This window comes from Pezoporus wallicus, unplaced genomic scaffold (assembly GCF_028554395.1).
Source record: "Pezoporus wallicus isolate ANWC-B61680 ecotype Strahan unplaced genomic scaffold, APGP_CSIRO_Pwel_v1 contig_3952, whole genome shotgun sequence".
Classification (NCBI taxonomy): domain Eukaryota; kingdom Metazoa; phylum Chordata; class Aves; order Psittaciformes; family Psittacidae; genus Pezoporus; species Pezoporus wallicus.
The window spans coordinates 9,687,834-9,715,659 of record NW_026635034.1 but is presented as its reverse complement, the minus strand read 5'-3'; the positions used below and the strand labels follow the sequence as shown (position 1 = coordinate 9,715,659).

Sequence of the window (27,826 nt, the reverse complement as noted above, 5' to 3'; positions counted from 1 at the left end):
TTAGGAAGGGAAAAAAGGTATTACGTTTTTGGTTTAACTTGTTTTTCTTTGCAGTTGCTACTTAGGAAAAAAAAAAAGTACAACTCCAACAATGCAGCAGCCTAATGGCCTCTTTTCTTAATAGAAATTGCATAAAGCAGACAACTGATGCAAGTTTTCCAAAACAAGATATTGAGAACATCTCTTTTGTCACAAATGACTGCAACTTCAGAGAAAAAATTAGTTTGAAAACTTCTTTGTTTATTGCTTCTTCTGAACTCACCATGAGTGAAATAATCTGAACTATGGAAGTTTTCTCTGTGTATATGAAAGCACCAAATCAAGAAGCATACAGTCACCAAGCAATTCACTTTAGTAGTCATCAGACTACCAGAACAGACAGCAACGTTCCTTGATGTAGATGAGAAATGAACTGTGATTATGTAAGAGACCACTGAATGTATTTTTAATTCAGGGATACAAGGCTAGACATCTCAGATTATACTGCTGAATGACAATGATTTACTTAAAAGAGTTTATCTTCATACAACTCATTTCCATCATTCACACGTACTATTTCAGGAAACTAACATAAAAAATTGTGAGTGTACTGAGAACAATATAAATGCTGGTTCATTTAGTTAACCCTATGGGTTACTACTTAGATTTTTTTCTCCTTAAATACTTATTTTACAATAAAATTCACTACAATGTGAAATACCTGTAATAGCCTTCAAGTTCTGTTTTAGAAAGTAAATCTATCTTCTATACCATGTGCATTTTCAGATAACTGGGGAGTGTTTCACTACAATTATAAGAAAAATCCATGGAGTGCTCCATAAGCATTGCTATTTTGCACCTGTGTAGCGGAATGAAGTGTGGTCATCTATCTACTTACTACAGAAACTTCAAATTCATATATATTTAATTAGGTAATTGGTAAAAAGAAGAAAAAACTTAACTAAGGATACCATAGTGGTACAAGGTAGAAACAATTTATATCACTAGACAAGGAAGCAGAAAATGTATCATATCATTAATTACAGCAAGCAAAGCATAATGGACAGCTATTGTATCATATTTCTCCAAATAAGCTCATTGCCTATGCTGAATTCTTAAGCTTTGGTGACAGAACACAAAAACTTTAGGAAGGAGAAGACGGTCTTAAGGAGTATTTAGCAAACCGTATTCTAAAATGCACCTGCTTAGCTACAAAATTCTCTCCAGCTCTGTACCATTCTTTACCTCGTCTAATCCTCCTCCCCTTTTACTACCACTCCGTGAGCCTCCCATAAACAAACATAAACCTTTAGATAAGCATGAAATTAGAGGTATTCACTAGTTAAAATTAGTCTTTAAGCTTCAATTAATAAAAGGTTCAAGGTACTAAAAGGCTGTATAGCTTCAACATACCAACTAAATCTAGGCTTCTGTTGACCACAGTTCAGAAATATCCAGAGGTTAGTCCCCAGATGGGGGGAATTGTAAGGGAATGGAGTGAGAGAGGCTTATTTGCCATTCTTCCAGCCCTCTCAAATAAATCCCTAAGTTACTTTCTGTACACATATATGTTTAAAGGTTTTGAGAAGGCTAACTAAAATTTCCCACAAATGTTTATTAATGCTGCATAATAACTATTCAGACTCAGTCTGGAAACTAATAGATCTTATAAAAATTAAACTTTACACTGTTATCAGCTGCTTTCAAATTAATTCATGGTCTGACTTACCCATTTCTAATAGCAGTGTTGTCACCTGTAACTTACAATACAACACAAGAATTTATCATACAAGATAACTAGTTTCTATACCCAAACTTCTCAAAAGAAAAAAAAAATCTTGAAAGAATGCTGATTAAGGCAGAGTCTTCTTGCATGAAAGATAAACTAGTAAGGAAGATACCGAAGTCAAGACAGACCTTTGCTTTTGTAGTTTATGATACTATCAGAAATACAAACGATCAATAGTCTCATAAGTCAGCAGATATATTTAGATCAAAGAAGTTCAGCAGATTCTCTGCTCTTCAGTCACAAGTATCCTTTAAGCCTTGTGTCATTATTTCCCTTTTACATTTTTCTGAGCAGCAGAGCATCATCCTAATACATTTTCTTTAATAATTTCAAAAATATAAATCACCACACACACCCTGTGCTATAGCACAAGAATGGTCATCAGGTCCTAAAATCTACACTTCCTAGGAACTATGTATACTGCACTACTTTTCCATTCTTGTATGAGTGCAAAATTGTATAACACCAAATTGGAAACAGATTTAAAATTCATTATTCTCTGAAAGTATCATTTTAATCTCTAATTCTGCAAAGCAGTTGCAAGAACGTCAAACTGACTCATAACTATGTCATTCCTGGAAACAAACCCTTTAGACATAATACCTGCTGGAATTAAAATAACAATACAGCTGATCCATGGAAACAACATATGTAAAGTAGCCATAGTCAGAAGTAGTTTGTAGTCTGAGCCGGACAATTCTAAGTAGTATGCATTGCTAAAAATAGGTTCAAATAAGAGCAGCACATTAAAGAAGCAAATTGTCTGTCCAAAACAATAACAGAAATTAAGTCATGCTAAAATAATAAATGCTGTATCCAGAAGCTAATATTATCACTACAGAACAAAATATTACAGTATGTAAGCTTAGAAGATACTGTGTTTCTGAAGCATATTCTAGGAAGATATATTGTATAATGCTTGAAAGAAAATATTAAAGCTAGCATATCATAAGAGATGAGTGATGCTTGTCTGACAAAGAGAAGGTCAAACTTGAATAAAGCTTGGTTGACAGGAGAAATAGAAGAATTGCTGCTAGCAATTTACCAGCAGTGATGTAGAAAAATTATTAGCGCATACACTGAGAACCAAAACAGGAGGTCATCTTGGTGAAGATAAAACTGCATTTCTGTATTTATTAATAAACTAGTCTGTGAATCTGAAACAAGAGGACATGCTTTAAAAACATCTCTGCTGTTTAGAAATACAGTCCTGTTAGGCTTCCAATGGTTCTTGTTACCTGTTGTCTTTCAACAGTACTAAATACATTTAAAAGAATAAATTATTGACTATCAAGTGAAATACTTGATTATAGAATGTAGTATGATACTAGATCTTCTCAATTTTTGGTGGTCTCAAAAAATAGTTTGTTTTTTTTTAAGATGTATAATAAATCTCAGTACTATATACACAGAATGCATTTTTTAAATAGCTTGCAGGTACTTTGTTACCAGCTGCCTAAAGAACCCCATCAGTTGTATGTTTAATACAACTGTTTATAAAGTTATATTGAAAAAAATACAAAATTGTCAAGATTGGTCCTCCACATTAAATGGATTTTGTATTTCAGACAAACAAAAAACTTCAGTTTTCCAGGCTTCCTTGACAGTGTCCAGTTTGTCAGAATGATGGTAAGGAGTAAAATGCAGAGTGCATTTTAAGCATTCTATTCTGACCCCAGAACACATCAGAGTGGTAAATCACACATTATCCATAAAGGATAGAGGCATATTTTCTCTTTCGATTCAAATGATTAAAGTAAATGGAACCAAGTAATTAATTATAGGCTATGAAAGCAAACAGATAATTGCAAGTCTTTGCATATCGCATCACCACAAAATATTTGACTTGGTCTTATTATGGTGTCTATCACGGTCTTACTTGCAAGACTAAGTCCCACTGTGTTTCTTCCAAAAGTTGATTTTCATGAAATTCCCTATGAAATCAAGATAACTACATTAAAGTTGAAATTGGTAGAAAATAGCATATACTTATATGGTGGTATTTGGGAGTAATTCTTTTGGTAGAATTATTGTGTAGGGTATCAAACAATATGATACAGGTCGATTTCATCAATGTTCTCAGCTAGTTGGAAGAACAGAATTTTGCAGTCTGCAGAAGACATCAGTATGGAATGGGTTGCGAATATACGAAAGGATGGTGTTAGAAGTTAAAGTTCTTCACTTATGACCAAATTCATGTCATTGCCTTACCGTTACTGTAAAAAGTAGTTCTACATTTGGAAGAAAAAATGAAAAACGGCAAAAACGTATTACATAGCAGAATAAGGTATATAGCATATTTAAATTAAAAGCACTGCTGATGTAATATTAGTACAAAAAAAGACCACTGTCATTCTAGAAAATATGTGAAGTCATCTTTTCAGTTTTTGAAACCACACTGAAAATAAACAAACAGAATAGAAAGAAGATGACAAAAGCCAGAACAAGCAGAAATTCGAAAAACAATCCATGAGGGCAGACAAAAAGGATTTGGTTTGTTTTGTCTACTGAGAGATAAAACTAAGGAGGGAAGCGATAGTACTTCAGGTTCATTAAGGAGTCTAAGAGAGTAGTATTTTTTTTCCTCCATTGCTTATAATGTCAGTTACATATTAGATGTCAAAAGAAGGCAGGAAGTATGCTTACTCATAATTACAAAATCCACAAGTAGCATTTGTGTAGCAAATACTTTAAAGCTCAACATATTTTGTTCTGTAATATCATTACCTTTTGTTTTAACTGAAACAACTCAAAGTCCCAAAATAATTCTCAAAGTAGAGACTGATCTTGAAAAAAAACCATAAAAATAGTTATTTTCGCCACTCTTAGCTTTTATGCTATAGGTAGGAAAAAAAAAAAATCAAATTACAAACTGTTTGTTTCAGCTCTGCTTGAAAGCAATAATAAGTTGGAATAATTTACATAAACACCAAAGAGATACGTAGACGTTAAGAGCTAGACTGATGCACTGGAATTCAAAGCATGGCTTTTGGTTCTGTTGACTTCTTCAGCTTGACAGAACATTCAAAAATCCTGAATTCCACAATCCCTTTTCATAGTTAATAGAAAAAAGCAGGTCTCCTTTTCCTCTGCTTTTATTTTTTCATAAAAGAAAATTTCAACCAACATGCCTTTTATAGTTCCCAAACAAAATTCCACTACTTAATGCTTGCAGTATAGGTGCAGATAATCATCAGCTCTATCCTGTCTGTGCTAAATGGAAGAGGAAGACCTACAGGTTAAGAGTAAAAAAATGCTTTAGTTCTTACTCATCCATTTTACACACATTCTTCTCTCCTTGTTTATTTTAGACTCGACAAGGAGTTCATCAGGCCTCTCTCTCTCCACATTCCATCTTGGTATATACGCAGCTGATGGACAAGAATTTCTTTAATGAGGCTGCAATTACACTAATGATACCTAGAGCTATACATAGTTTATGAATCTGTGACAGCATTGACAAATCACTTCCTGCCTTTTGGCCTCTGATCAAGAAACCTCAGTTCTCAAAGAGAAAAAACAGTGTCAAAAAGATGTTTTGTCACATCACGCCTCTGAGATTCCAGTGTAACACAAACAAGTCCAACTAGTTTCAGTAGTCTGCACCAGAGAAGCTGTATCAGAAGGGTATTAGTCAGCAGCTTGCTCTTTAGCACTACTACGTTGGTGAACACAGATTACTGTCTGTCCTGTGTTCAACAGGGTTTCCTTTTTTTTATCTAGTTAACTTGAAGCTTTTAATACACCATATTCTTTATCACAGTATCAGGACATTTTTAAACAATTCTATTATCAACACATAGGCTTCCTGGAAAAACCTCTCTTTTCAATAGAAAATGAGTAAAATTTTCAGTGGAGTGAATAATTGCTTTATGTGAGACAAGTACAAAAGAAAACTCAACCAAAAATGGTGCAGGTGTCTATAAGTATGTATCTGTGGCTTTTGTTAGAATTACATTTATAGTAATCAATCCTGTCTTTATTTTCAGGTTTACTAAGACTTCTTATCTTAAAATTTCTTAAGAATACCTTCTCTTGGAATCTCTTAAAATATCTTAAGGATCACTTTCTTCTCAGTTTCATTTCATACTTTATTGTAATACTCTACTTCCCCAGTAGATCAAAACAAGATTTAAGCATATTTATGAACTCATGTTTTCCAAGCCATGACATTTTTTAAGTGCACATCTAGATATTTTTCAGCCAGTTAACAAAATTTCTTTTATCCTGAAGCTGCATTATAAAATGATGCAGTGTTATTTCTGCTTCTAAAACATGATAATCTAAAGGAAAGGCTTAAATGTTTTAGAAATAAAGATGAAAAACCTATCTTAGTCTTGGTGATAAAATATTGATTTGCATCCATTTCAACAGCAGAACCAGTAGAAATAAGTCCTCGGAACTGACATTTACACTCAGGTTTCCTCTTAGCTCTAGCAAATTTATTTTAAGTTCATTTAAACACAAAAGGAGCAGGCAAATTGCATAAATATTTATCATCTACTCTCAATCAATTAATCAATTATTTCTGAAGTCAGTGAAAATTGTGTTAGGCAGTTTTCTGTTCTGGTAAGGAGTGGTACAGACCTTCTTTTATGAAAGAAACCAGCAGTTTTAACGAATTACTTTTCCTAATAAAGGAATTAATTCTTGAAACAGAAGTGTTTTGAGGTGGTTTGTTTTTTTTGTTTGTTTTTAATAGTCAAAATCTGGATTATTTTTGCTAAACCTTATTGATTTAAGATACGGGATATGGAAGGATTTTTTATTTGGGGATTTTTTTGTCAGGGGCAGGAAGGATGGGAGAGGATGGGAGGTTTGGTAGTTATGTGTGTTTTGTTGGAGTTTTTTGGTTTGATTTTGGATTTTTTTTTTCTGATTAAAGTGCTAGCAATAGATTTTTTTTGGATTCTCAGACTGTTACACATGGTGTATTTGTGACGAACGTTTTACTGATGTAATGAACACCGACTCAGCAAGTATTACTATGTTAAATTAAACTGCTGATTTTCAATTTATTTGGTTACTATCCTGCAGTCCTAAGATTTATTATTTTTATAAACATAAAGCCTGTAACTACAGAATTAAAAGGCAATCAGCCATAAGAACACTATTATGTATTGTAAAAGACATACTAACCAGGTTTTTAATCACTTAAGATTGCTAAATCATGGATTACTTTTTTTAACAGGTCTTGGAAAAAAAATGTAGCTTCTTATTAATCGGGGTTTGCTTTTATTTGAATGGTCTCTAAGATGATGATCACTATTCTCAGTATTAATTTCCCTTACACTAATACCTCTTTTGACAGACTGAACATATAGTAGCATTCCTGCATGGAGTCCTAAGTTTACAGTAAGTGGTGAATGTAAGTACTTCCTCTTCCTTCTCAGAAAAAAGACAGATGTATCATCTTTATAATTAACTGATTAGATTTCCTCACATATTTTTTTCTAAAGCAACTTTTCTACAATTCTATTAATCTCAAGATGAACAGACTGGCATTCACTGTCGTAAATCTCTAAAATTCCTTTTCCCCAAAGGACAGAAGAGAAGCAAGAAGGGAAGGGTATAAAGACTTACACCTGACACTACAGTAAAACCAGTGGCAAGAAAATAAAACTGCATAGACTCTTGAGTACAGGAAACACAAGCATATGCAAGAGATACTCAGTCAAATCAAATATTGATTCATTTGCAACATCTCGACTGAATTAATGGAGTTGTTAATTTTTTAGAACTATTTTATTTTCTGTAATATTACTGGGAGATTTCCAGAGTGAGCACACACACATATATATGTGAAAAATTATATCCTAGAATTTTAATTAAGCACATTAAGGAATAAATTGTATTTATCAATTACTGTATTTATCAATTCCTACCCACATCATCTGAAAATGTATTTAGTTTCCCCCTACTTCAGACTCTTACCCTACAAAGAAAAAGGTATCCATCATTTTGTTTACCTGACCAAAAGGCAGGCACAAACATGAATTTAGGAAAAAAAAAAAAGAAGAGGCAGTTGGAAGAAACTGTGTTATTAAATTTTGTAGTTCACTGACACCTCCCATACAGCACCAAAACAGATACAGTAACTTGCAGCAGATTTGTTTCCTCAGTACCAAACATCTAGTCAAGTGTATGGCAAGGGTATCTGTTTCTTTCCCAGCCTGGTTACACAATACATCTGTTCCATTGTCACCATCTTCTGACATGAATATAGAAAGGAATTTACAGAGACATACCGGGTCTGTAATCTACTTGTTTACATTATTTACATATGAAGAGCAACGGAAGAGTCAACGTTTGTTGAAAAGTAATATGTTCCCAAATCGAGCTCTTTATATCTCACGCACTGGGTGAAATTGTATTAAAAAAACAAACCCCCAAAACATTGCAGATCAACTGTATGAGCCACACAACATGCACAGTCAGCCCTTATGTCAAGGAAGTCTTTTGTCACTCCAGGTTTAAAAAAACAAAAACAAAAGAAAATAATCCCCAACAACAAACAAACAATTCGGGATATGGTAGCATACAAACAAAACCTTGTATAACTGAATCCTTTGGTTTCAATATTTTGAAGCACAATAGAAAATTCTGGGGCTTGGTATTGCTGTTAACTTTTTAACTAAAAGTGTTTAAAGCTGTATCAACTTAAAGCTGCATTAGGTCAAGATAGATTGTTTAGATTTAATTAACCTAAGCTTTCAATAGTGCTACTATGCCATTATTCATGAAAGGATAACTTAAATTTCAACTTAAGTTTGTACTTAATTTTTAAACAACAAAATACTTGTAGGAATAACGTAGCAATGGCAACAGAGCAGTTTTACAGATTTCAAAGAATTCCCCCAAAATGACTGTTACTTTTGTCATGACAAAAGCAGGCTGATTAAAAAGGGGAAAGGATCTAATCTTATACAGAGGCTGTATATGAAAATGTTTTTGAATTCACATATATGAACATGTTCCTGTACAAACAGGACTGGAATTAGCTGTTATTACTGGGCAGTGAAGGAATTAGAAGCTCAGCTTGATATAATACATGAAAATATACACATTCTACTTTTATTAATTCCTGTAGTATTTTACACATTAAACTAGAATTCTGCCATCTGACTAGACATCCTTCCCTTACCAAATCTGCACCAACATCCTGAGAAGGCACTTTAAAGGAAAAATCCTGCAAACTTGAACACAATTCACACTATTTTAATCAGTCAACATAGTCCACAGCATCATTAGGGTTGGAAGGGACCTCTGGAGATCATCTGGTCTACCCCACCCACCAAGACAGGGCCACCTACAGCAGGTTACACAGGAACGTGTCCAGGCAGGTTTTGGATGTCTCCAGGGAAGAAGAAACCACACCCTCCCTCCGTAGCCTGTTGCAGGGATCTGCCACCCTCAAAATAAAGTTCTTCCTCATGTTGCAGTGAAACGTCTTGTGCTTTAGTTTATGAGCACTGCTCCTCATCCTGCTGCTGTGCACCACTGAAAGGTCTGGCACCATCCTCCTGGCACTTGCCTTTGAGATATTTATATGCATTCATGGGATCTCTTTCCGTCTTCTCTTCCCCAGATTAAACAGGCCCAACTCTCGCCTCTCGTAAGAAAGATGTTCCAGCACTCTGACCATCCTTGTGGCCCTCTGCTGGACACTGCAGTAGCTCCTTGTTTGTCTTACACTAAGGAGTCCATAACAGTCTAGATGTGGCCTTATCAGGGTTGACTAGAGGGTGAGGATCATCTCAAGCAATTAAAAAATAAAATTAGATATAACTTTACTTTTTGTTTCTCTTTCTACCAACAGTAGTCCATTCTTAGAGTCAGCTTCCCAACAGAGCTAATGTAGACTATAGGAAAAAGCTTTAATACTTAAAAGCAATTTATCTTTTAACAAGCTTCTTATTTCTCCATTACAGTCACGACCAACCAATATGCAGTTTCTGTAACCAAGGTAATGGTTAACCAGGGCTGTTCAGCCTGGAGAAGAGAAGGCTGTGTGGAGACCTCATAGCACCCTTTCAGTATCTGAAGGGGGCCTATAAGGATGCTGGGGAGGGACTCTTCATTAGGGACTGTAGTGACAGGACAAGGGGTGACAGGTTAAAACTTAAACAGGAGAAGTGTAGATTGGATACATGGAAGAAATTCTTTCCTGTAAGGGTGGTGAGGCACTGGAACAGGTTGCCCAAGGAAGCTGTGAATACTCCATCCCTGGCAGTGTTCAAGGCCAGGCTGGACAAAGCCTTGGGTGACATGGTTTAGTGTGAGGTGTCCCTGCCCATGGCAGGGGGGTTGGAACTGGATGATCTTAAGGTCCTTTTCAACCCTAACCATTGTATGATTTTATGATTTATCCTGTTTCCACCTGAATAGCTATAAAATGACCGATTCATTTACTAAACAGTACCAGATCAATTGATTTTCATCTGGGCCACAGTACTGATTTTTTAAATCCCAATCCAAGACACATAGTCACACAACAATACTGGCACAATACTATTAACTATAGTTATTAGTTACTAGTAACCGTAAACCTCTACAAGTGTACCAAAATCAAACATGATGGAGGTAAGATATAAAGGAAACAAAAGCCTGAGTACCACAAGACAAGTTTAAATTAACTTCTAAAGCCTATAGTCTCTGGGAAAATACAGCTGACTCTGGCATTTCAAGCAAATAGCTATTATAAAAAGGCTAGAAAAGCTGTCAAAATAAGAAAATATATACTTGTTTCAAAAGACATAGTTTGAATAGACAGAGTTTGAAATTTGCATTAGTAATATACTTATTTTGCTGACAGCTTTTCTTAATGTGGAACTAAATGATGATCACACTATAAGGCAAGTACATTACTGGTTCCTCTGGTTTCAGATCTTAGCATCACATTTTCTCCTTCAGGCATATACAAAATAAAGTTGTATTTATACTGTTCTCCAAGTTCTGTTCTTAAGTCAAGCATCACTAAACATAATACAGCTCCTTCCTATAAAACAATAGAACCCCCACTCTCATCCACTGTTAAAAAGGCAGCTCCCATCCCTGGCCTGTGTAATCTGGCTTGCTACTCTATGTACATATAGAGTAAGATGAGTTCACACATCTTAGCACCATAAGCAATGTAAGCAGATAACTCAGACCAAAGGCTTCTTAGAATCTGACCAGTCACCAATCAATCAGTGAGATCTTCATCAGCTAGATCAAGAAGCTATTGTTCATAAACTACCATGCATAGAAAGAGTCTATTAATAGTAACAGCAACTCAGAAGAATGCATGGAATTCTGGAAGCTTGTCCAGAGTGATAACTTCACCAGGAGAGACAATTATGGTTATTCTAAGGCACTTATAAAAGACAGCAAGACAGAGATGTAATGAAAGAAGTCACTAGGGAAATAGAATGCTAGAAAATAACAAGTGAGGACTGTAAGAATAAGTTAAAGAGCTGCTCTTGATTACACTGTAAAAAGAAGTAAACCACTGGCTAGCGTTTCACTGATATTTTTCTAAAAAGCCATCAAGCCTTCCATGCATCATCACAATGCCCCTATGTCCTTAAAGATCTTTAAATCTGAAGATTACCCATGTACTGCTCACATCTCCTCTCATCCATATACCCTATTACTTTCATGCCACTGTGTATCTGAAACTATGCTGTAATAAATAATACATTAGAAATAAACCCACAGTATATTTTTTTTCTCTCCAGCTAGATACAGAGAATAGAACTACCTGATGGGGCTCTCATGCATAATAAATTCTTTATCAACCAAAGTTTCAATGACTTTACCTCCTATGTTATTAGAATGAAAATAATACCATTCTAAACCTTGGTATTTTTTGCATTAAATTGGAGAAACAACACTACTGTTACTATCTGGCTGTATCTCTGGTTAGCCAGATTGCTGTCTACCAGCTCCTGCTTACATGGAGATATGAAACAATTAATTAAACAATAGATTATATTTTGGTTATATAACAAAGATTCATTCCAGGAACTTACTCCACAACTAGCATTTTTTCATCCACAAACAATAAATCAGAACTTGACTGTCAATCACTTACAGGGGCCAACCAATTCATAAAAGTCAAGTAAATCCTAGATCAGCTATTAGTCACTCTTCTTTAAAGTTATTACTGCTTCTGCAAATAGTAAAAAAAAAAAAAGAAAAAAAAACACACCCCAAAATACTATTTACTGAAATTAAAAGTACTGTCTGCACATGAACCCACAGGCAAAGAAAAGGAGGCAGATTGTGAAAACTGAGAGGCTACAAAGCATACATTCTGTATGCTTTGTAACTCATTTTCATAAACTAGCCTTGATGTCAGTTGGCTTCTCTGTAAATGTAGTATAAGAAATGATTCAGTAATTCAGAACAAAAAAATGTCAGTAGACTAAGAGACTGAAAGAGGCCTTTCACCTGCTGTGCTAAAAGAGCAAATACATTTAATTCATAATTCACAGAACCGACTGCATGAAATGTAACACTGAAGTTAGCTCTTGTTTCCTAACAACCTATTATCTAATAATAAATAACAGTGTGTTATCTAATAATGTATACAAATGCACAGACTTTAAATAGTGGAAACAATTTGCATTTCACTATTTTGGGTGTTCCCTGTGTGCGTTCTTGAATTATATCCTCATACCTCTATATTCCTATTGTACAATAACAACTGGCTAAAATGACTGTGCCCCCCCGTCCCATACCTCAAAATCATGAAAAGATCATGGAAATACTATTGCTAGCTGTCTCTTTCTACATACACCATCTGGTGTCTAACACAGTACTGTAGAAAATATCTGCAAGAAGGAAACCCACAATCTAGTGTGATTATTTAAATGTAGAAATAGAATTTCAAATAAACTTTCATATTAGCAGTATTTAATTGCTTGTGTAACATACATTCAACTTGGCTAAATGTTTATTTTAAAAGCAGTCTATGTACAAAACAGATTTTAAAGTAGCTCAACAAGCTTTGGATGCTCATTACTACTAAACACAATCTCTGACTAAAGGCACAATTTTTCATCTTTAGAATTAATGTATTGGGTGATTATTTTGTTGAAGGCAGATAAAGAAAGGAAAGATTCAGTCAAGGTGACAATTAACAACTGGCTAGCTACGGTAATTACATGCTCCCAGTAAAATGCATATACATTATAGCATGTGCACTGTAAATTGCATTATAGTGTACGTTAATACTGAAAGTCCCCATATTTGTGTATTACTAGAGATATTACAAGTAATATATATGACTGTTTTGAAGTCTGTTAGCACAGAAGATAATGAACAAATCTGTATCAACACCTTCTGTGATTTAAGCTCTTTTCTGCCACCCCTTCATACTACTGCTACCATTTACACTTCTTTTTCCTCCACACCCTTCTCCCTTTCTTGGGGACTGACTACTTAGTCTTTGAGGGCTTACTAGGAGTACAGGTAGGAACAGAATTAAAACCAGTTTAGATTTGCACTCACAAGTACTTAAGTAATAGGTTACATACAGGATGCAGAACACTGCTCACCAGAATGAATATAGAACAAACCATGCCTTGAAAACTGTTAAAGCACTGTAATATCTGAACAGTCAGGATTACTCCTGTGAATACAATGATAAAACTATAAGGAAAACAAGAACAGTGTACCATTTAGTTCTTTTTGTAGGACAGAAATCTTATAAAATTCAATTTTCATGATACTGAAATTCAAAGCAACATAACTGCTTCCAAAACGTGTTCAGAAAATTCCTTCAAAACAAACTTGTAAAATTTTAGGCTCTGAACTTCCAGGGAACTAGTTCACCCTATGAACAAAACCAGAAATAAGCAGAATTTTTGTCACCAAATTCAACAAAAGCAGAACCAACTACCATCCAGAAATTAATGTCCAACTCTAGCGAGAATAATTACTTAAAAGACAATAATAAAACACTGTTACCTCCAGCAAGGATCTTCTCTTCCAAATCACTCATTTGTTTCTTGTATGCTTTTAAAGCTGCTTCCTTAAATGATGGTCGTATCCTTTTTTTCTTTGGCACTTCAGTAACTATCTCTGGGACATTCTGATTTTCATCTTCCCGTACTTCTATGTCAGCAGCCATGTCATTTTCAACTTCCAATATCTCTTCACTGACCACACTCTCAAACAGTGTGTCATATTGCTCCCCTGGTAGTACTACATATGGCGTATCATATGAAGGCTGCTCCGGTTCATATTCTTGGACCTGCTCACTAGTTTCACTACTGTTAGTTCTATTTTCTAGTTTAGCAAGGACTTGTTCCATTACTTCTACATAGTCTGTTTCATTCTCACCAGGTGGTTCAATTAAGTCTTCCCCATACCCTGCTTTGTAACAATAAGGCTCAGCATAAACATCAGAGTCAAGTGTTGTACTCGATTCATTTGCAGTAGATTGAGATAAAGTTCTAAACCTTCCCATGAAAGATGATCCACTGTCTTCATACCCACTTAAACTTTGTGTACTTTTATTCCAGACTACTTCTAAAGCTGACTTAGCTCGCTGAAGTGTAGATCCAAATTTAGGAAAGCTGAAAGTCTTATCAGAAAGATCTATGCTTAATCGGCTATGCCATGATTTAGGAGCTGTTCCTTCCGAGTCATCACTTTGTAGTTCACTCTGACTTCGGTACATCATAGGCAATCTGTTTTGATTCTGATAAGACGAGATGGAATTTGTTTCCTGATAATCATCATATTGAGCAGTCCACTGACTTTGTGATTCGCTGTCAAGGCCTGGACATGATGGAGAAGTACCATCAAGAGTAAAATCATAGCTTTCAGTATCATACTGGAGGTCAGAATTTTGGCACTTTCCAAAATCTGTCTGTTGATCTGAAGGGCTGCTCATATCATACACAAAAACTTCCTGTGCAGATGAGTCTAGGCCCAAATTTGCCCCTTGTTCCAACTGATTCCAGTCTTTCCATGGGGAAAGATCATCATGTAAAGCAAGCTGAGAATCACTATAGTGGCTTCTGTCTCCCGTTGCACATATTCCATTGCTTAGACCACTGTCAACAGTTTCTACATTTCCCACCTCATTTTGGTCTGGATACTGTTGCATATCTTGGACAAAAGTCTGCTCCTGAGAACTGCCATACCAGTTTGTAGAATCATCTTGCCTTCTCTGCCAGAGTTCTCGATCAGAGGAAGACAATAATGAACTGCCATTTGTTCTGCTAAAATACTGATTTTCTGAAAAATCCTCAGAGTAAGACTGACACAATTTTGAGAAATCTGACTCTGAACGGCTAAGTTTTGGTGTCGCAAAATCATTGTGTAAATGCCATAGAGGAGTCATGTCTGAATAATAGGTCTTTGACTCTTTTTCCATGTTGTCAAATTCTGGTGACTGACTGTCATAATTTCTTCTGTTTGAAAAGGTGTTATTGCCAACCGTTCTATTAAGGTCTTTAGTATCTGGGGACTCAATACTCCCCTTTGTAGTGCTCGTTTTTATTTGAAATGCGGATTTGGATATCCTTGCATAACTGTTCTTATTTATATCTGATTCCAAGTCTTTATCACTGTCAGGTGACTCCCAGTCATGCATTTTAGTTTTTGTATCCACAGTTAGAAGTTTCATATCCATGCTCTCATATGTCTGAGAGGAAGGTAATCCTCTTTCCTTTCTGTCTTTTATGTCATGGGAAAATATGTCTGTAGAAATTCCAATGCCAGTTCCTTTAAGTTTATATGACTTTTTTAAAATCAAATCTCTTTGTTGTGAGGACTCAAAGTAAACAAGAATGGGTCTTGGCTTTGCATTTGGACAGTCCCTTTGTTGCCCCAGTCTTTGGGCAAACTCAATTTTAATAGCGCTTTGTGCCTCTGAGAACCCCATTTTACCTACTAATATTCTGTAAACTATGCTTTCAGTTTTTTCAAGCCTCTCTTCAGGCACATTTAGAAACCTAAGACTTGCTTTGTTTCCTGGATGGCCCACCTGCTTAATGTAATCATGTATGTCCCGAGTTTCTCTTCTGGACTGTACAAATCCAGTTCGCAATTGTTCAATTTCATTTTGTACAACTTCTACACTACTTGAAATTTCATCAATTGATTGTTTCAGAGCATTAACATGCCCTCTTAATTCAGACAGTTCTGTTTCAATTTGACTTATTCCCTGAAGCTCTTTAAAGATCATTTCCATAACATCATGGGTTTGGCTAATACAGCTTGTTGAACTAAAGCCAGGTTCAAAAGTATTTGATTTCTGGTGACGGCCAGTTCTGTCTAGAGATTTACTTCTTAAACCCCATGTTTTCTTCCATGTACTTAATTCTGAGTCAGATGAGACACATTCTTGACTCTTCTTCCATTTCCTCAGTTTTCGTAAAGCTCCCAGCTTCAGTGTGTGTAAAGTGCGCTCTCCATCTGAACTTCCATCAGATGGTGCCAGGCTGCTTAAGCTTTTTCTGTTGCGTCTCACAGGCATTGTGTGTGATAAGTATTCGTTTTTCTTGCTGCTACTTTTTCCTTCACTTAGTGACTCAGAATATGAACTATCATTTGAAGACAGATCTTGAACTATATCTTCACTATTACTGTTTCTTACAAAAATATGCTTTTGCAGTCCATTAGCAATAGCAACTCTGTAACTGAATGTTGGAGAAAGTGAAAATTCTCTATTACTTTCCTCTTCTTCAGTTGACAAGTTGCGAGCAGATGGACACTTGGCAATCTTTTTCACAGTGCTCTTTAAAGTATTTGAAAATTTTGGATTCTTTGTTTGCCCAATCTGAGTTAAGTCTTGTTCCTTTTTGCTTTGACAACTCTCTTTCCTTTTTGTACTATTTCCCGATTTCTTTGTAAACATTCCTTTGCAAAGCTTATATATGTAAGACGAGATCAGGTTTTTTAAGAGAGCAGAAACCATGGAGTGTAATTTGTATTAGGCTGCTTCCATAAACCACAATTTTTGATCCAGACAAGTGTTTGTATCTCCAACAGGATCATCAGGAAATATTTCATCCACAGAGACTATAAAGTGCTCTGATGCTCTGGCATCATTTGACAGAAAAAAAAAAATTAAAAATCTGCTTGTTTGAAACCAGATCCTGGAGGGGTTTTGTACATCTTGCGAAATCTCACTCTGTCGCACATGGGTTCTTGAAGTGTCTAGAAAGGAGGGAATGACATTACAATGGCTGCCAAGCAAACTTATCATTCAATAATACCAATGTTGGTTTAATGGGGTAACAACTGAAACACAGAGGACTTAAGTATTTATTTATACTTTCCCCATAATTGTGTGAATAGAATTTTTCTTAAACAATTGAAGCTGAAAGCAGGTTTAAGCAAATATTTTTAATGTAAATGAATAAGCTATAGGTATTCACAGGCTTCTTTGTCCAGTTCAATTCTCCAACTTTTAACTGAGATATCTGTTATTAATGCTATCTGCTTTTTCTTCAGGGTAATGACATTTCAACTTAGATCCATATGACGCACAGCAGTGGTCAAAAAACTGACTGGGGAATGACTTGCTACAAGCTAGTAAAATAGAATTTTTCAAGTTTCTCTTGGTTCATCTTCTGGAGCAAGGTGGGATTCTGATAAAAACCAATATTGTATTCATGAAGTACTACTCTATCTTGAAATAGAATTATGCATATGACTACGGTTTGCAAAGTAGATGCTTTCTTTTTATAGGGGATTTTAACACATGTGACGGTAAGCCAGGATTTAAAGTGGGCACACCTTCTTAGTTTCTCTTCTTTAAGAATTAACAGAAAACCATAATGACAACTGATGGAACATTCTCATCAAGCTTACCAAGTTTTACACTATTAAGCTCACAGAAAAAAAAAACAAAAGGAAATCACAAAACCACAAAAAATGAAAGCAAGAGGGAGAACAGATATGATTTGTTAGTTTCAGCACAAAAATAGGTGGCACTACAAGAAAGCAATTTCGTCTAAAATATGGAAGAAGAAAAGATTTCATGAGGTATGTGGAAGCTTCTATTCCATAACATAAAAGCTTGCATTCCATAGAAATGTAGTCAATGCATTTTAAATATATAAATGTACTTTTTTTGTATAGCATATCATTCACCTCCCAGTCTCATAGCTGTAGAATAAAAATGAGACAAATAGCTCAGAAAAATCCAAGAATTAGTTCTTAAAATGGCCATTCCTAAATCAGTTAAAAATTCTTTGGCAAAATAACAAGTTTATTCAGATCCACAGTATATGAAAGGTTAAAATTTGCTCTGTAGTGTCTTCAGAGTAAAGGGTAAGAACGGCCTTCCCCATATGCAAACAGCATGGCACCATATGAAACATTATGGCCTGCTCAACCACCTCAAGATCTCGTCTTTTCATTACGCAGTTTTTCTTCACTGAGCTTACTATCATACTTATGGTCAATAATAAACATTAACTACTGATTCATACTGCAGCAGCAAAATGCACTATGTTGAAAAGAATCCAAGCAAAACTGGTAAAAGCCTGGATGACTTCTGGAATTATGGAAGAGAGGATGTAAACAGATTAATTTCTTTCCCAGTTATAACAAAATTGGGATGCAGCCAAGAGGAAGCAGAACAAGCATAGGCAACAGTCTCCATCCTTCCCAAAGTTGCTGCCTGTTATTTTATAAAAAAGTGAAATACCTGTGGAACATGAATCACATTTTTAACATATCAGCATAGCTCTTGTGACTTGTTTTGCGTCCAGGCTTATGCCTGAAGTCAGAACACTGAGTGAATTAAGAGAAAGCAATGTTTGGAAGCAAAAGAACGCTCAGTGAGACTGAATGCAATTTTCAAGGCATGCAAACAGCATTTCTCATCAGAATATTACAAAGTTCTAACTGGAGCCAATGCTGCCTTGTTTTCAAATATTATTAATAGAGGAAGGAACCATCCTGGGACATTTTTCAGTATCAAAGGCATGTTTCTAGATGTAGAAACACTTGTTAATCATTCAGCTATTACACTGCATGTTCGTAACCATTTATTGAAGAAGATTTGAAGTGTGACTGCCTGGCTCCTCTGCTCACACAACCACAGCTTAAACTTCACGCAGATGACTTGGACATTCTTGTAATTTAGAAGACTTCAAATCACCAATGCATAAACAAGCTAGAAGGCTTTTTACTGGCTTAGCCTACAAAACATTAACAATTAATGAAGTTATCATTTGAACCTGGAATATTTCCATTAATTTTAAAAAAAGGTTTAATTCTTCTCTGTAGAAGAATCTCGATTTCATAGTCAACAATATGTTTTTTATCCAATGTCTAACCTATGCTTTGTATCAAAGATAACTGAAAATATTATAGAGAGCTGCAAATTCAGTACTCAATTTATTTAAACCCAGTTTCTGACAATGCCATAGTAAATTAAAAGTTCTACTGTCACAAACGCAGACACCTGCTAAATGGAGCAGATTTAATTTCTCTCATGCGAGTTCCATTCCATCTCAGCTATATTAGTCATGATCTGTTCATCAGTTTGCAGCCTACCATTGCTTCATCAAACACTCATTTTAGAAAATTGTATATCTACACATGGAATGAAGTTTGAGTCATTACAGGTCTCATCCATTTCTTTTTGTAAATGATTTGCATGGGGTGGTTCTCACCATTTTAAATTAGTGTAGGTTAAAACTCTAGGAAATAGGGAACAGTCTGTTGAGAAACACATAGGACTAAATCAGTTATCTGAATGAGCTGCAAGTTGTGATTCAGTGATTTTTCTGGTTTTATCCAGGTCTCCCAATAAACTACCATGACCCCATTTTTTATGTTCGCCTTGCTTGTTTATTGACTTAAATTAATTTATATGGTAAAGTTGAACACAGATGGATTAACCCATTTTAAGCATAAGGAATTGAGCTGAACTGCTACAGCAGTGTAGACTTTCTGCTGGATAGTTACAAGGCAGGAAACTGGAAGATGTTAAGGACTGTGAGATTAGAAATAAAATGAACTTTTAATGGGTTCCTTCTGTAAAGAAAGGACACAGTAACACTTCCTTCAAATTTTTACCCATAGCAAGTCTGAATATAGACCTTTGAGAATCAGCTTGATGGCGAACAGGTAATTTGGATTGATTTCAAGGATACTGTTGACAACAAGAATTGCCAAAATAAAACTTGTCAGTTGGAAGCATCATGTCTAAAGGATTTTATTCCCAAGTCTAAAACTAATGTGTCAGGTAGAAGGGGGGTGGAGTGGGCTGGGTTAAGTATGATAATGCAAGCAGTGTATTTTAGTTAAATGTCTGAATGCAGGATTCTCATAGATTCATGATTTAATTTTTCATTTTAATAAACCCAGACTTCTATTTTTATAAAGAGAGAAAACAGAATCATCTTAAAAATATAATTTCAGTATTTAAAAAAAAAATAGATCACTGCAGACCTTCTGTTCATATCCTAGTAAATGAAGCAGAACAACCCTCTCTATTCAGAAGTAGCTTTATGGATGCAGACTGTCCCATCAAAAAAAAAGTGAAAAACAGGCAGAGCCATAGCCCTGCTTAACCTTTACATTATCTGTCAACTACAAGAGACCTGTGCACATTGGAAGGAGGCAGACAGGGAAGAAGATGAGACTAAAGTGCAGCCTCCCTCTATAAAAAGGCATACAGCAGTTTGTCTTTGCAACATCAAGATGGTAGGGAAAAATAGAACAAACCCAGAAAGTCTTTTTCTGCAGCAATACCATTCTGCATTACTGCCAAAGTAGTCACTACCACCTACCTATCTGTGGTATGCAAAATGCTTCACAGAAATTAATTAATCACACATGGCAAACTAAACGCAAACAATGCACCTCCTGTATGAAGATAGGCTGAGGAAGTTGGGACTGTTCAGCCTGGAGAAGAGAAGGCTGCGTGGAGACCTCGTAGCACCCTTCCAGTATCTGAAGGGGGCCTATAAGGATGCTGGGGAGGGACTCTTCATTAGGGACTGTAGTGACAGGACAAGGGGTAATGGGTTAAAACTTAAACAGGGGAAGTTTAGATTGGATATAAGGAAGAAATTCTTTACTGTAAGGGTGGTGAGGCACTGGAACAGGTTCCCCAAGGAAGCTGTGAATACTCCATCCCTGGCAGTGTTCAAGGCCAGGCTGGACAAAGCCTTGGGTGACATGGTTTAGTATGAGGTGTACCTGCCCATGGCAGGGGGGTTGGAACTAGGTGATCTTAAGGCCCTTCCCAACCTGAACTCTTCTATGATTCTAATACACTTCACAGACACAGAAACCGAGGCTAAGAGATGTTCTCTTACTATCAGGAACATAAGGAATAAATAACAGAACAGCTAGAATTCACATCTACAGATTTCTCAAGTATGGTCTTCCACAAGTCTTACATTCACCTGGGAATAGGGTTATCCTGACATAACTGTACTTACCATTAGTGCATGTCTGCTGGGCAAAGCCTAAGCTCCTTGTTTTCAGACAGTATAACTGTGTATACTCCAGACTGCTTCATTAGCTTGCTGTAACAGTAGCATTATACCGACAAACTTCTCAGATGACTTAATACAGAATTAATTTGGAACAATTATATGCTCCTTTAAATTGTCAGTTTTTCTGGACATTATTGAACACTAATGTTTTAAATCTGTGTTATTGGTGAGTCTCTACAGGTAAAGTGATATTTATCATCTTACCTTGAGATACTGCTTCTAATACATAGATGACCTGCCTGCAGACCCTAGCAAACAAAGGGACAACAGCAAGAAAATAGTTCCACTTTCTCTTTTGGGATTACTCTTTGTTCCAGAAATTCCTTAGGTTTTTACCAGCAGAATTTAGCCCTATTCTATCATCTCCTCCCACATTCACATGAGGGCATGGAGCGCTATCAGCACTCTCTTTTGACAAAAAGCTATTCCTATTGCCTGCCAGTATCATATGGAAAGGTCACTCTTTCTGCTTAATTACCTGGTGATATTTTCTTTATGGATCCTACTATTACTGTATATCTAACCACCACTAAACATATTGCCTCACTATTTACAGGGAGTGTTACCAATACTACTAACTGGCAAGCTACTTTTCCAAATGCAAGTCTAAAGAGACTACCATCTCTTTATTTTCTATTTGTCCTGAAGAGCTTGCACATATGCTCATTAAGTACACTGTGGAATCCAATCTGAATATTTAACAGTTATACTAAAAGGCAGTCATTCATAGCTGCTACTTGACTTACTCTTCTTCCAGCATACAACTTAATCAAGTTTAAAGATAACAATAGAAGCAAGTTGCACATTCATAAAACTGACTTTGTCCTTCGGTAACATGGTTTAGTGGGAGGTGACCCTGCCCATGGCAGGGGGGGTGGAACTAGATGATCTTAAGGTCCTTTCCAACCCTAACTATTCTATGATTCTATTTGCATTTCTCTGAAAAGTCTTGTTACTGCAACTGTGAGGGAAAAGCAGCCAACCGGTTATTTATGAACTACAAATAAAATCGTTGACATTTGGAACACTATTTCTTTAGAATCAAATGTGTAGAATGTTATTTATACTTACAAATATTAAAATAATATTCGAAGCAATTGTCCTTAAAGTACAATGGCCTTAATTAGAACTAAAAAAAAAAAATAAATAATTTTTCCAAATATAGTAGATTGATATGCAAATGTAAAAACCTATTGTAATGATTCCTAAAGTTGAAATGTGCTCCCTTTGGAGAGCAGCTTAGTATAGTGCAGTTGACTATATACCTAAGGGTTAAGAGACTGCAGATGATTTGGAACACAGTTTCAGTATTATTTGACTAGATGTACGAGCCTTTTTTTTCCTTAAAGTTTCTGTTTCCTCATATTTTTAATGAGGAAAAAAAAGAGACTGTAGTATATAAAGAAGGTGGCAACAATGAACCTGAGAGTCCTTTTCCCTCACATTTACAGCTGTGTATATGATTTATGCTGTCCTATATAAACTTATGTTTAGTCAGTCCAAAAGCTGCTGAAATAGAGATAATTCCACTTAACAGTCCATCCCTATATAAATGCAGATTACAAAAGGAATGGAAAACCTGGAGATGGAAAAGTTATTTGCTGACAACATAGGGATAATTGTATTACTAAGTCAGTAGCAGGCATATTGTCTTCTAATATGAGTTAGTCTGTTACATGCATGCTACTATGTCAGATTACCATAAATACACAAAAAAAATCCTGTACAGAGTACAGAATAATTAGAACCTATTTAATGCCTTTAAAAATAGGAAGTATCAACATGCATTTGACCAAATTTTAGTTCTGTCCTTAACTTTATCTGTTTTCAACCGTTTTCTTCAGAGCATTAAACTCTGAGAGCACAAATAATTTAATGCACACCAAAGCATAACACATATGCAGAGGATATATGTAGACTACGTGTATATTCAAAGTCTCATACAATTTTAACATTTCAAACTTTCCAGCAACTTCAAGGAATCTCTAAAATAATTCCATGAGAAAAAAACTACATATAAAGAACCCCTCCAATTTTTTTCCAGCTATAGAATTTTAAACCTCTAATTGTACTGGCCTGAGCCTTGGGATGGGCAGTTCTCTGCCCTGAATTAGATCCCTCTTTGATAAGGGACCACTATGGAGTCTATGATCATGCCTGCACTACATTACTCTATATAACACAGATTATTTTGGAGAGCTGTGACTTTTTTGGTTGGGGGTGGGCAAGGGAAGTTTTTCTCCTAAACTACTTAGAAAAATTATCTGTGAAATGCTTAGATTAAGGGAACAACTTTAAATGGGCAAAATGTCACTTGCATGCACTCTGGATTCCACCCTTTCCCCACAAAAACATTTTAAATGCTTTCTAAATTGTGGTAAACTAATAATTCCACTAAATTCTTAGAACACAAAACTATGAAATGGACAGATTTAGATAAAGAAGTCTTTCATGCGATAAATGGTAGCAATCATCTGTGACATTTACATTCGAAAAATGCCACAAGCACAAACCACAACTACAACTACTGTGAAAGCAACATACACTAGGATGAGTAGGCACACACAGTTAGAAGCCATGCTTGCTAAACACCTGAAATGACATTCATTGATAAGAATGGTAGATGTTAAACCTAATTCTAAATTCAAATTATGTAAGAAAAAAATCCCTACTTTGTGTGCTCCAATATACTGACAACTATGGAGTGATACTTAGATTTCTACCCGGAAGTAAGAATCTCTCTTTTACAGCTATCAATTTAATTGAATGACACAGATGAGAAAAAACGTGTACAAGAACCTCCTTAGATGCCAAAGGATTTTTATGCTTCAGAGCTTCTGTTTTCCTGTAGCGGTCTCACAAGGCAGAAGTTAGTATACTACTTCATTCTTCACAGATTTTCACAACACTACAGTTAAAACAAAGTTTGGAATTTTCAGTCTTCCCTGATATTCCAATGAATTGGACGTATTCTGAGCTATCAGTCTTCTCCTCCTTGAAACTCTTCTGGAATCCCAGTACTTCACCTGTGATTCCCTAAGTGTTTCCACAGCAATATATAGTCATTATGATAACATTGTGCTGACATCACTAAAGGATCAAGAAAAATGGTACAGTGACAGAAAACCTTTATAAAACTCTCTTCAGGTTGTGTAAATTCTTCTGAAAAACCTAATCTGTCTTGCATTATGACTTCATTCTATATGAAACATCTTTGAGATGACAGTTAACCATAATTTCTATCATATCTTTTATTAAAGTAATTTATGAGACAAAGATGTTTTAACCTAAAATACTACTTTTCACTCAACACTTCTAGACTCAACAGAATTCTTTAAATGCTTTTCTCAGTGTGTTGATTTATGTAGTAAGAATTAGCACCAATTTTTACAATACTCTTATGTGTCAAGTAACTTTAGCTTTTCAATTGCCAAATCACAGTTGTATACTGCACTAAATTAAGATACCTATACTGTATAATCACCAACAGCTTCATTCATGAAGAAGGCACTTTATCACCTCCTCTGTGAAAAATAACTACAACTTCATGATCCAAGTTTATTTTCACATCAGAAAGCAGTTAAATAATGTTGCATCAGTGATTGCTTTTAAGGCAAAAGAATTCCTGTCAGCCAAGGGTTAACATCGGTATTAAGATGCTGGAACTGACATTAACCCTTTTTGTATCAACATGTTAAAAAAAAAAAAAATCCCACTTAAAACTGGGCTGCATTCAAAGCAGAAGTGCAACAGAATGTTTTAAGAGATTTCAGGACTGCGGACAGATCAGATGAGCATTATTTTTGATGTCTTACATATTTTCAATACATTTTACTAGACATGGCCATTATAAGACAACTATTACTGTCCTTAGTTTAAGGGCGCATAGCTTTATATTCTTTTTCACTTATTACATACAATCAATCAGTAGTCAGCTGAAAGAAAATTTTAAGACAAAAAATGCAATAGGTCCTAGGTGACTAAAGAAAGTTGAGAGGTAAAGAATACAGTCACATTTTCATAGCTGTATAATTATTTCTCTTAAAGCAAAATGAACCATCAATCTCATATTAAGAAATTGGTTTCAGCTATTGCTATTTGCAATTACTCTGGAATTGCAGAAGTTTAAATACTATCTTTCTGAACCCAAAAGAATGGACAAAAAAAGTATTAAATAGCTACGTGCTATTTTAAGGTCATGGATTGGGGGAGGTATATGAGAGAGGGTATTCTAACATGTAGGTTTAGCTGAGGAACAGAATCAAGCATGTATTCTAAGCAAGCTGTCTCTTCAAAAGAAAGCTGCAGGGTGTTCATCTTCAAGATTAATCAAGACCTAGAAATACATAAGCATCTGTGAAGCTCAATTTTTTACTAATCCTATCATGGACTAGGAAAAAAGTACTGGCAGATATAAACAAAACACTATATTTTCACCATGTATTCATATATGTATACTGTTTGTCTTTTTATACCAATTAAAATGTTCCAACTCATTGTGAAATCAAATACTATACTGTCTTACTTAACTTACATTGTGAACTTATCAACATTACAAAATAACCCCCCTACTTTTTAATGAAGTGTTGATTCTTAAATCCACAAGCACAGACAGTTTCATCAGCATTACAGCATTAGAAATCAAATCAGTTACAAATCATCAATACATTGCATTAGCTCTAACAGTGGGAAGTACATCCAGAATTAAAATAAGGAAAGGAAACAAAGGAAACATAAAAATATATGTAGACAAGAGGCAAACATACAAAGAGGATACATACCTGGATTAAATCCTTCTTAAAAATAAAATACAAATTACATACCACCATCTTCATAGTATTTTCCATTTACGCAGAAAAAACTGTACACAACTCCATTACTATTCTGTTGTTCCTCCTTCAGCTTTAAAACGGTACAATACAAACATGAGTCTGCCTCGCAGTGATTCAACTCAAGTGCAATCAGGCATGCTGTCAGTCCGCAACAGTGTCTGTTCTAAATTCCACCGTATTCCCTAGGCAGCATGAAAGGTTTCTTTTTTTTTTCTTCCCTTTTCTGCTTTTTCTTGCCCCTCCTACAACTTGTGCTATCAGCTAAGAGTAATCATGGTGTTAGCTACTAATTCATTCTACAGCTCTGCTTTATTTCTCATCTACAATAGCAAAACGACAGTCAGTATCCTACTCCAGCTCAAATACAACATCAGCATGAGAGAACAGTAATCATCCTGCTGTTTTAGGTGCTGGTAACTTCACCCGTTGCTGTTTTCTCCTGCCGCTTCTGAATGCGGTAGTCACTGCAATAGCCACAGCCCTTCTGCGTGGAAGGCAGTCCCTCTGCTTCACTGATGGAGTAAAATAGGCTTACTGAGAAACCTTGCTCACAGAAACAACACATGCAGTGCATCGTGAGTGCTAGCAGGTGCATCAGTGGCCAGAAGGATAACACTGTGAGACAGTATCTCTTGCTCGGTAGGGCCATGTTTCATCTAACCTTTTATGTATCAGTCTGACATGACCCAGAGGAACAATTGTATAGCTATTTCTTTCAGCAGTACTTTTATCGACATCTGTTTATTTTTGCTAATGAATCTGCTAAATAGATTCGTAACTATTATAATTCCATGATTATTTCAGGATGCTCTAGATAATGTTTTCCACTAAAAGTATTTTGTATGTTCCCAGTTAACGCCTAGAGATTAGGATTCAGTCATTTTGCTGGGATTTAAATAGCAGAATTTATCATTATTGTGCATGTAGTGAGTAAATTATCCTGTACAGAATACTGTAAGTGTTTTTCAAATGTTACGTGATTTAAGAGTGTGTAAAGCCACACTCAGTCCTACATACATATTGAAGATATATTTAAAACTCCAACACATGAAGAACTATGGGAGTACATCCAAAAGGATCCTATATAAAGCCATTCTACCTAAAAAGTATACACAGAATCTAAGTGCAGAAGTTTCACAAAACGTGTACATGCATTAAAACGGAGGTATACTATTAACCCCTTTAATCTTGGGAGATAGCAGCACTGAAATGTCATATAAAACAGTTGTCAGCTAGTAAATTATGTATGTTTCCTGTATAAAATAAACAGGACTTCAGATTTTCTGGTAATAGCTGACACTTTGTAACAGAGAAGCATGTAATTCAGTCATTACTTCAAAAATAAACTAAGGATGTCTTGAATAAAATGCAGCACTTAAAAGTATTTAACAGTTTATAGTAATACCTATTTAAAGCTTATCAGTTGTAGCTTTTCACTTTCTGCAATCCTTGTACCATTGTTAGTAATGCGATCTAGGGATACAATGCTTTTTAAGTACAATTTATAAACTGAACAGTTCTAGAATAAAACTTCTTACAGTGGTAAAAATAATATTTTGTATATTTTTTTAATGTATCATTGTAAAAATCATTACGGACCATTATATTTTTTATGTCCTGCTGAAATGAATGTAACATATAAATACTCCATTAATTAGACTTACAGTTAAGAACCAGATGAATGCTTTATTATTCAAATCTTATTGTAGTTATTAGCCTGCAGCAATTACTTACTATTCTGTCTAAACTTAAATAAACTG

The 27,826-nt window shown here is 35.3% G+C and overlaps 1 protein-coding gene across 2 annotated transcripts in view; it reads right to left on the bottom strand.

Moving 5' to 3' along the window:
* UNC13C (unc-13 homolog C) overlaps window positions 1–26,740 on the bottom strand; it is a 145,923-nt gene extending 119,183 nt beyond the window's left edge. Inside the window, exons 1-2 of one of the 2 annotated variants that reach the window (XM_057397818.1) lie at window positions 26,016–26,740; window positions 13,724–16,927 (exon numbers count right to left, since the gene is read on the bottom strand). In XM_057397818.1, coding sequence (XP_057253801.1) covers window positions 13,724–16,685 — 2,962 coding nt within the window. In that variant the 5' untranslated portion in view covers window positions 16,686–16,927; window positions 26,016–26,740. The remainder of the gene's footprint in view (window positions 1–13,723; window positions 16,928–26,015) is intronic. The other variant, XM_057397826.1, reaches the window with a different exon arrangement.
* Window positions 26,741–27,826: the final 1,086 nt, after the last annotated feature.